Source organism: Neolamprologus multifasciatus, chromosome 23, assembly GCF_963576455.1.
Source record: "Neolamprologus multifasciatus chromosome 23, fNeoMul1.2, whole genome shotgun sequence".
In the NCBI taxonomy this organism is placed as follows: domain Eukaryota; kingdom Metazoa; phylum Chordata; class Actinopteri; order Cichliformes; family Cichlidae; genus Neolamprologus; species Neolamprologus multifasciatus.
In genome coordinates this window covers 11,051,807-11,063,089 of record NC_140460.1, presented here as the reverse complement: position 1 = coordinate 11,063,089, position 11,283 = coordinate 11,051,807, and the positions used below count along the sequence as shown (strand labels likewise).

At 36.6% G+C, this 11,283-nt stretch overlaps 1 protein-coding gene and 1 long non-coding RNA gene across 2 annotated transcripts; one reads left to right on the top strand and one right to left on the bottom strand.

Annotated features, from left to right (window-relative positions):
• Nucleotides 1-1,441: 1,441 nt before the first annotated feature.
• On the top strand, nt 1,442-4,704 carry LOC146491089 (mast cell protease 1A-like). Its single transcript, XM_085150263.1, has 6 exons — nt 1,442-1,775; nt 1,846-1,999; nt 2,224-2,362; nt 2,663-2,887; nt 2,995-3,210; nt 4,672-4,704. The coding sequence occupies exons 1-6, from the start codon at nt 1,718-1,720 to the stop codon at nt 4,702-4,704; spliced, it is 825 nt and encodes a 274-aa protein (XP_085006389.1). The 5' UTR covers nt 1,442-1,717.
• Nucleotides 4,705-4,841: 137 nt separating this feature from the next.
• Nucleotides 4,842-9,658, bottom strand: LOC146491088 (uncharacterized). Its single transcript, XR_014872478.1, has 2 exons — nt 9,550-9,658; nt 4,842-8,136 (listed from the first exon to the last, which is right to left on the bottom strand). It is a non-coding gene; the product is annotated as an uncharacterized LOC146491088 (long non-coding RNA).
• Nucleotides 9,659-11,283: the final 1,625 nt, after the last annotated feature.

Below are 11,283 nucleotides of genomic sequence, written 5' to 3'. Positions count from 1 at the left end.
CCACAAAGAAAAATTATATCAGATGTCAGAGGTGGAGGGCTTATCGTAGTCAGCAGCAGCTGGGTGCACTCTCAGAAAAAGGTTCCCATGCTCTCTTCATGGCAGTATAGCAAGTCAAAACTGTATCTGCTAAAAATGCAAAGTCTCATTGTTTTTTCTACATCGACATAAGCATTCTGAAATCAATTGAGTTTGTTGCTTTTAATAAAGATTTCAATATAATAACAACAAAATCATTAAAAGGCTTGTTCACTGTGTGACGTGGTTAACTGTCAATACGTTGGCTGAGCTGAGCACCATAAGTTATCGAAGTTTTCTCTCTACACCACAGGAATGTTGAAGACATTGCTGTTTACTGCAGACACTGGGCGAGTTAACAAGTACAGACATTCTGTACTTAAGAAAAAGTACAGATACTAGTGTTAAAAAATACTACAGTAAAAGTAGAAGTACTTTATTCAAGTAAAAGGGAAAAAGTATAGGCATGGAGGTTCTCGCTTTTCTCTTTTCTGACCTCTGCAAACTGCATTGATCCTTGACACAGGTTTTCCCTTCTTTCTCCTGTCCTTTGCCTACTCTCTGCATTACTGCACGCTCTCTTCTCTGTTGGCCATCAGCAGTAATGCAGACTCTCTCTCTCTCTCTGCTGTATTTGCGATTCTCAGTCTTATTGCTGTCTCTGCCTTATTGAAGATTTAAAATTCAAGAAGGTTTCATTGTGATTTCTCAAGGTATCTACAGAAACACACAGGCTAAAACAAAATATTCTTGATTGATTATTGTATTCTGTAGTGTAATAATCAGTAAAAAAAAAAAAAAAAAAAAAAAGAAGAAGAATACAGTAATAAAAACCCTAAAATGAGTATAAATAACAATCAAACTGCAAAGTGTTCGAGACACTCAGCAAACACAGGTGTAAACAATCACAGTCATTCAGCCAGCAGCAGTCCTCACAGTCACTGAGAGGGATACATTATTTCCATTAATTGTTATTATTACATGTCCTGGCCTTCAGTGGCCTTGAAGCTTAATACAGGTTCTCCCTTTTTCTCATGACCTTTGTTCATCATCATAATCATCATCATCATCATCATCATCCTGTGTATTTAAGTCCTGAGTTTCCTCCAGTTCATCATCTTTGTCATTTTTGATTCTGTTTGTCTGTTTCCAGTTCAGTTCGGTCCCGTCACGTGTATCAAGATCTTCCTGAATTTCTTTGTACTTGTTTACGAGGTGTGATTTACTCTCAATGTGTTTTTACATGTAAACTGTTTTTCTGGTCGCTATAGAGAAAGGTGCTCATGACAGCACACATTAGTTGGAATCCTGCAAGAGTCAAAATATTATCAAAATAAATTAAGGCTTTAATTTTCATGTGGTGATGCTTTATTGAATCCTGGAATTTAAACTGAATTTAAATTCATTTTAACATTTTATTGTTCAAAATGAAATTTAATTTACCATAAAAAACAATTTGGTGCAAACTAAATGGACTTAGGAGTGACGTTAATGAGTTCACAGGATCATATTTTTAGACATTTTTCATGAAAAATAGTAAGGCGATATTTACCTTCCTTAAGAATGTGGTTCAAAGCCACATCACTGAGCATGCGTATGCAAATGACACAAAAATATAGGAAACATTTCAGGGTGAAAATGATCAGAGATTATTATTTCTCTTCAGTATCTCAGCTGAAGCTTCGACTGTGATCTCACCATGATTATTTACTATAAACTGACATTATTGACACTGGTACTGAGCTTTCATCAACAAGGTAAAGATCTTAGCATATTTTACACACATTTGTTTTTGTATGTATATACTTTATTTCAGTTTTCTCCCAGGTCATGCGATCATTGGAGGTCACGAGGCTGTGCCTCACAGCAGACCTTACATGGTGCTTTTGCAGATGAACAGGCCAGGTGGTCGTATAGACGAATGTGCTGGCTTCCTTCTCAATGAGGATTTTGTGATGACTGCTGCACACTGCCAAGCCGAGTGAGTCTAACACACTGTTGTGTTTTTTTTTACCTGTTTAGTGTGTAGGGGCCTACTGTGGAATCTATAATCTCAAGATTAAAGTCAAGTCACGTATTGAGACTGTCTTTATGAAGCTTCATGGCTATTAGATAAAATTACCAGAAAAATATTTTTTAATTTGTGAACACAAGACCAAAAAATAATTATTTTTATCAAACAAATTATACTTTTTTTTTTTTTAGGTCCTACAAAGTTTTTCTGGGACTTCATAATTATCGTGATCAGAATGGTGTACAGCACGTTAATGTGCCTGGGAGAAATGCATTTCCAATGAAAGGCTACAATCCAGTTGATTTTCGAAATGATATGATGCTTCTTAAGGTATATATCTAAAAAAATAAATTATGATTGTACTTTTGAAGTTTATCATATTGCTCTAATTTAGTCTTTTTTTTCATAATCTTCAAGTTTTTTCTTCAGTTTTTTTTTTTGGCCAATGCTCAGTTCATTCAAGTAGCACTGAAATCCTGTACATACTGATTTTTTTTTTAAACTTTTTTCCCTCTTCGTGTTACTGAAGTTGAGCCCAACTGAATGCAGCACTGAAACAGACTGTAGTTAACAGCGTTAATATTTACTTTTTTCTTTTAAAAAGGGGGTTTTCTCTCTCTCTTCCTTAAGTTGAGCACCAAGGCAGAGTTGAACGACAAAGTCAGACCCATCGCTCTCGCGCACCGTGACGATGGATCTCTGCCAAAAGCATGTGTCATTTCTGGTTGGCGAAGCACAGAAAACAGCAAATATATGTCTGTCAAACTCCTGGAAGTAAATGTGACCCTGACTGACAATGAGCTGTGTGCTAACAGAAACATGTACTGCTCTGAGGGTGAGAGAGGACCTGGTCAGGTAAGTGTATTTTTGCACACTAACATGGAGAAACAAACTTTGGTCAACAACAGAAATTCACTTCCAAAGCAATCACTAAATATTGTGTAAATACTAAATACTTCCAGGGAGACGCTGGTGGTCCGTTAGTCTGTGAAGATGGAAAGGCATATGGGATTATATCTGCCAGCACAATAAACCCAGATGGCTCAAAAATCCAGGGTTATACTAAGATACCTGACCACATAGACTTCATCACAGAAGATAATGGAAATTTACATTCTCCAACAACCGTTACAGTAATCATCATTTCACAGCAAATCCAGCATGTCCAAATTAACACTGTCAGATTTGATTTCAACACTTTTAAAGTGTCTATATGGGTCCACACCAGAGAGTGTTAATTTAACTCTTTTTGGAGAGTTGGTATGTTAACTCTGATTTAGTGTTAAACACCAAATCTGTCTGGAGTTGATAATTTAACACTTGGTGTTAAGAGTTTATATATTAACTCTCAAAGAGTATTTTAGTTTAACTACGTAAGAGTTATCTTCTAATTAATTCTAAAAAGCGGGAATTTTACTGTTCTGAACTTCTAGAAATTTCTTTTGGAAATAAACATTTACTAAAAAGACGCAATGGTTTTTGAAAAACATTTATTCTGAACTGTGCACCACAATTTCAAAACATTTTCTGAAAGATGTAACAGTGTACATGTTCTCACTTTCATTAGAATTTCGTTTATCAAAAGGTCTGACATAGGTGAGCTGGTAAATGCAAATAACAGCATTCTCATCACTTATTTCAATAAATACAAAATACAATATGCATGTCCTTCAGTCATGACTTTGTGGAACTGCAACGCACTTCTGCTCTCCCCCATATTCCATCTTCACAAGCATATCCTATGTGGAGATTGAATAAAAATTAGTTGACACTAATTAATGGCACAAATCAATTGCAGCACAGTAAAAAAAAAAAAAAAAAAAAAAAAGGAATCCTTTTTGAGACATTACTTGTGTAAAGTATTTTCCCAAAAGATAAGGACACAGGCAACAGGTAGTACTGAACTAAATGTAAAACCGTGTGCACAAAACTCTGGAGGGATCTAAATGCTAACGTAGAACCCAGTCAGGACATCTGCTACTGCTGTTTGCTCGTTTTTTATGGGAGATCGTTTTCAGGCTTCAAGTAGCACCATTATACCAACATTTCACATTCTACACATTGTTTTAGGTGTATTTGACCAAAAAATTTAACCGAAAATTCACATGCAAGCTTTTTTTCAAGGCTGTGGTATTTGCCGAAAACAATACCTTTCAGCTAGCTAAAACAGCGAGCGGTGCTATCAGCGAGCAACATGGCTAATGCCTTTCACACAGCTTTGTCTCAACTCCAAAGAGCCACAGAAGTAAAAGCTAATAACAATAATTGAAACAATCTTTGAAAAAATGACTTACCAAGCATGGCAAACAACTCAAATATGTAGAGCAAAATGTTCTGAAACGGCTTCACTCCAGCTTCGATTGGAGCCGTGCTGGGGGCGGAGTCTGTGAATTTACTCTATTGGTGTCATAGCCCCTGTAGGAGTTCAGAGTTAAGAGGTCAAGAGTTAATGTTTCCATTGTAACACCTCCAGATTTGAAATAGAAACACTCATTTTTAACACTCGATTTTAACTACTATCATTTTACACCTCAGAGTTACATTAAAAGCATGTGACTCTACTTAGAGTAAAATTAACTCTAAGACTACTAACACCAAAACATTTAACACTTTTGAATTTGCTGTGTTCTGTTTCTAAGGAACATAATTTTTGTGTTAGAGATGCTGATTAGTCTAATAATACATGGTAATTGGCAGGAATTAAATCAGCTGTTTTGATAAACAGAACATTTGATAGTTTGTCAGATATGTGATTTTCCACAGATTATAGCAAAGGGAATATTTTTGGTTTTTGGACGGCTGGAGAACATTACAGAGGCTTTGGTTCCATGCATTTATTTATTTTTTTTGTCATTGTTTATTAAGTTAAACACAAAACAAAGGTCAACTGATCAGGAAACTAACTGTCAACAAAGAAAATAATAATCGCTGGAAACCTTCAATCTTCAAACAACATGAGGTGCATTTAAAAATCAACATGGACTCAACTGTGGTCATCAAATTGTGTAATGTATGTGTCCTTTTACTTAATAAGAAAAAAACAGCTCAAATAGTGAGAGAAACCTTCCGGTGATAAACTGCAGATTCACATCAGACAGAAGAAATGATGACAGTAATCAGCACTTCCTGATTATTACAAAAATAATGAGAGACACAAGAACATTTCCACATGTGTGACTAAACCAGATACATGAAACTGAGAAACAAACTGGACTTTAAATGATTCATTTACTGAAAAAGGAAATTAAATAATTATAATGAGTAAAAACTTGAATCAAAAATCTCCAAAATTAGAGGCTTATGTGGCCATAGAAAGGGGATGCATAAAATAGTAGAAAGCACATTAATGAGTACAGAAAACCCTTTCACTCAGTAGTTGGTGTAGATTTACAACAAAAAATATGTTTTACCACATGTGCATTCAAATTTAATGTCATAACATTTATTTTTTCACTTAAACAGTGGTGGTCCTGCAATAGTTGAACAAACAGTAACGGCATTTCTCTGCAACTTAAACCTCTATAAGACAAACACATTAGTGTCTTTATTGAAAATAATTTTAACATTTAAATTTAAAATTAATTGACAAGACAAATATATTCAGAAATTTAAATCAATGTATAAAGATATGGTTTTCGTGCAGTCCAATGTAATAAATTCTCATGGTTATACAACATTTGGAAGCATCTGCACAATTACATGACTGAGCTATAAATATGTGAAGGGGGTGGTAACACGTGTGTTACTTCTTCCCACTGCTTTTTGAACACTGGTTGTACTACAGGACGGTATTTTCCTTTTCGTATATATGCTCTATTTTGTACGTATGTACGCATATGCTTGAAATAAATGATCTATCAATCAATCGCCTCTGTTAATAAACATGGTGAGCTTCATGCAAGCACAGCTTAATGGATGGTGGCTGTATATCTATTTTTGAAGAAAGATGTACTAACTTACTAATAATTTGCGCTGTTGTAGGTTTCCACTTGCTTTTATATATATCAGGTTTTTTAATGATCTGTACATGTCAGGCCATGAATCAAAGCAAACAGGCTGTATCCCAATTCAGAGCCCTGAGCACTTTTTCCCACACTGAAAACACTTGAATGATAAAATTATTTGAACATTACCTAATAAGATTGATTCAGGACAGACAGTTAGTTTAAACTTTTCTAGCAGTCCCTCACAAACAGGGAACAGTCTGTCTATTCTCTTCATCTGTCAGCTGCTGCGGGCTCTTCCTCCTCCTCTTCCTCACACACTGCTGAGTTTGTCCTGGTGGATCATCAGGGGTGCAAAGCCTCACAGATGATGTGCAGCAGTGGGTCCCTCAGTCTGTCCTCACTCTGGACACTTGCAGTTGTCACACATGGAAATCAAATGTGTGATAAGCTGCAGGATTCAAACACAAGTGTAACTTACAAATACATGTTCATACTTTTATTACACAAGCAGAGAGAAAGAAAAAGAGAGAGAGTGCAGGACAGACAGACAGGTGACAGTCTCAGGTGTATACACTGCACAAGAGAAGGAGGATTTAGTCAATACGCCGTCATTCAAACAAAGGTAAGTCAGCTTGAGTACTGCAAGTAAAATGCATTTAATTTCCCCCCGTACTTTCAGATTAGTGCAAGCATCAATTCATTAATGAGGGGGAAATTACAGTGAGAACATGTGGAGGCTCTGTTAGATGGATAACATAGTGAGTTCAGTGCATTGATGTGACATTGTCCTGAAGCATTTAGTCATTCTCTATGGTTAAAGAAATTGCAATCATTAATTCATATTTATTATAAATAATGCTAATTATACATCTTGCTTCCGTGTTTATGTCCTGTGTCACTAAAAATACATTCTTTTTTGGTTTTATACATTGATTAATGACCTGCAGAATCTCCTTATCATATTAAGTGATTCATATTTGTCACTTAAAGTCGAACTTTGTGCTTTCTCCCTCTTGAAAGTGATTACATCCTTGCATTACATAATTTAGGTTCATTTTTTGCTGGCAGATTAAAAAAAAACAAAACAAAAAAAAAACAGGCAGAATTAGAATATAACATGCAACATTCTATAGATGGATACATAAAAAGATTTTTAAAAAATTACATGTATTGTCTTTAAATTAACTTTGTGTGTGTTTCAGGTACTGCACGGCACTGAATGAACCAGCATTGCAGCCATGGGTCATTGTGAGCATCACAGGGAAGGTTGAAACCGCCCACTGCACCTGTATGGCCGGGGTCGCGGATACCTGCAGCCATGTCACCCCTCTTCTATTTAAAGTAGAAGCAACAGTGTCGATCCGTGGCACAAGGACTGTTACAGATGAACCTGCATACTGGGTTTTGCTGGGCAATATGACCATGATACAGTCAGAAGTTGGCCATAAGATAGACTTCTCTTCAGCTGCCCCGAAAAAGGCTCTCAATCAAAACATAAACAGACCATCCGTAGTGACAGGTAAAAGAAGCCATCCTCAGAAAAGAAAAATTCCACCTGCTACTGTGGAGAAGTCATCTCAACTGATGGGAAAATATTTCTCCAAGCATAGTTCTGTTCTGAATAACCCATAAAGTTTTATTTAGGGGGTCTACATTTGTGCCTGAAGCGCATTGCCATGTAAATAATTTGCATTTACTGAATATGTGCTTACTAAGTAACACTGTTCAAAAAGTTGAATAAAGAAACAAACTAATTTTTGCCTTTTAATTAAAACCACTTTGTAGAATATCACATCAGTTACAATGTAGAATCAATGTATAGTTTACAAATGACAAAATGTTCACATAAAATTATGACAACATTTAAATAATATCAGCCACTATTAGCATTCTGTAATTTCATGTCTCTTTTGAAAACTTATAACTACATACACAGCACAAGACTTTTAAGAGTATTTAACAAGAGCATTTTTCCCTGGTTTTACTACCACTCACTCATTCACCAAAACGCAGCAAACCTTCACTATCTTATCCAAAAGGGTCACCTCTTCACCCTCACATGGAAGATGTAGTTTGAAGCAGGGATTTCGTAGTGCCCCATATGTAGCGTTGGAACCCAGTCAGGATTTGTGCCATCCATTTCATAGGCTGGTTGGCCTGCAATAATGAAAAACAATTAGCAACTCTATAAATAGAACGTATATCTACAAAATCACTCATTAGGATGATTGTTCTAATTTGCTACGACCTCAGAGTAGGGCTGTGCGATATGACCAAAATCACATATCCCAATATAAGCATCTATAGCCCTGATAACGATATAAATCACAAAAATGTAACATTTTCTGTAAATTCTGTGAATCTCGGGCAGCTCGACTCAGCTGGGCATCGTGTACCTGGAGTTGAGTGTTTTAACCGATGCATGAAACGATACATAAGTTGTAACGGCAGCCGTTTTCTTCGTATTTATTCAACGGCGTGCTGCGGGGAAAGGCCTGTTCTAACGTTTGAGTCTAAGGTTTATTTTTAGCACATGGCGGCTCTTTTTTGCTTCTCATCTATGGGCTCAAATTGTGGTCATAAATATTTTGTTATTTATTTCTGGGGCGGTCGTGGCTCAAGAGTTGGGAGTTCGCCTTGTAATCGGGAGGTTGCCGGTGTTGTGCCAAAAAGTGATTGTCTGCCAAAAACTGATTTCCAATGTTTCTGTGTATTTTTTATGTGTAATATCTTTACGTATGTTCATAAATAGACTTCGGTGAACAGGGTTTACAAAGGGGTTATATATAGAATTAAAAAATTATCCGTTTTTGAAGTATCTTTACAACTCTGTGTTATTGTACTTACATTATAACCAATCCGGTCCTTTATTCCTACTTAAAATATTTTTACAGAACTATTGCAATATTTGCTGCCTTTTCTGCTGTCCTCTTGGCCAGCTTACTCTTACAAAAGACATTTTTAATGTTAATGAGATTTTAACTGCATAAATAAAGGTTATATAAAAGTCGCTGCCAAAAACTGATTGCGGCTTCTACCTTGTTACACGAATGTTGTTTGTGGCTCAAGATGACATTTGACATGATCATATATTATAGCCCAACAAGTTACTTATAGCAGTTTAAATACGAGCAATCAATTTTTGGCAAATACCGGAAATTAGTTTTTGGCAGACAATCACTTTTTGGCACAACACCGGTTTGAGTTTCACATGTACTTTTTGGCTAAGTCCACACACAAATCTTTTTCACACACACACAAACCTTTTTTACAAGTACAAAATATGTATGACCACAATTTGAGCCCATACTCATCACACTCTCACGTGATTCAGTTTATTTTGAAAAGTCTCAACAGGATCTTGAGCTTTATTGTGAAAGGAAAATAAACAAGCGGACACGATGGTTTTACCGTCCTTGTTGCTAACGACAACACATAAAAACAGTCGCTTGTCCATCCGTTTTACAAACGGTAAAAAGAGATCCCATTCTCCAGCTTATTCCCTTCCCGATCGTGCATCTAACATTACAACCGACAACACAGCAAGTGTGTACCACTGCCGATACTAACCGTGTGCTTTCGCTCCTTTAGCCCTTTGTTTGGCCTGCTAAAATGGTGTCTCGGCGGCCACGCCCTCTCCAGTGACATCACACTCCAACGCTGACGTCAGTGTCACGTGATACATTTCCAGCTTTAGGCTCGGAGGATTTATTTCCGAAATCGCCGAAGAAACTTGATACTAAAAGTTATTACAGACACTAGTAACGGGATCAGAGAACAGCACAGAAAAAAACCTCAAATGGATTCCTTTAAAGCAGACAGTCCACGGGAAACCAGGCCCATAGAAATATCTGAAGAGGAGATGCAGACAGTTCTCTTCAAATCCGCCTTTATGACCCGTACACGGACAGAGAGACGAGAAATGGATGAAAAAAACTTTATCATTCAGTTTGTTTTAAAGCTTTCAAACACCATTACAAAAAAAAATAAATTAGTCATGAAACCCATCGACATGTCTGCACTCATCAAAACGATCACAGAAAAGACTGCAGGAAAATTACCTGCAGAACTGCCAACATCTATAGACAGGGTGGTTAAGTCTGTTTTCCAAGGACTGCAGAAGATGTACAACTCCGAGGACTTGCTACAATTTGTCATTGCATTTCATCAGTCAATATTTGAAGCAAATGTCACAAGAATTTTAATATCAGAGATCAATAAGGTAAAGAAGAAAAGGATAAAGTGTTCTGTTTTTGGGGAAAATCAAACCAGTCCTGCTGAAACGTCTGAAGAACAGATCCCCTTCTTTGTGTCCAGTCCAGGGGAAAGGACCCAAGAAACTAAAGAAAGAAACTTTATAATTAAGTTTCTTGTTAGGCTGATCAACATGACCACCTCAAAGACAGGCACATCAACAAAGCAGGTCAACACTTTTGCCATTTTAGAAAACGTTGTTGAAATGGCTGTGGGTAAACTACCCGCACAACTTCCAAAATCTTTAGACAAACTTGTTAGAGCCGTTTATAAGAGTCTAAAGAAGACATATAAGTCTAAAATGATGGTACAGACTGCCATGGAATTCAGGCAGTTAAACTTTGAAGATAATGTAGCAAGAACGTTGATATCTGAAGCGAGCAAGATGAAGGAGAAGAGGATTAAGGTTTTTGTTGTTGTTACGGAGAATAACAACAATTCATCTGAACAATCCTCTTCAAAGACCTTTAGAAAGTGTTGTCCTTTTGGGCAATTTTTGAAAACATTGTTTTCCTACAAAATCGTAGTCGAAATCAGGCTATGATTTCGACTATGATATATACAATTCACAAGATTGAAACAATTTTAAAATCCTACAGCGTTGGTTCTGTCTCTCATTAGCCCCATCCAAACAGGTCGCGGCAGATGGCTGACCCTCTCTGAGCCTGGTTCTGCTGGAGGTTTCTTCCTGTTGAAAGGGAGTTTTTCCTCCCCACTGTTGCCAAGTGCTTGCTCGTCGGGGATTGTTTGGGTTGGAGCTTTAATTTTTTAAGGTTTTTACCTTACAATATAAAACACCTCGATTCAGAACCTCTCACTGTTGTTGAAATTGTTTGGCCTTTTCTGTGTATGCACTGCATGTTCTCAATCTCATTGGGAAATGCTAAATTTTGCACATGAATGCCAATTTATTCTAAATTGCAAAATGCATTTGCTAAATATAAACAAACTAAACTAATGCATGGCTATGGTCTATTTTTATGAATCTCGTACTCAGGTAATAAATACTTTTGTCTTATTACTGAGCAATAATAAAGTTAAAAAAAACCT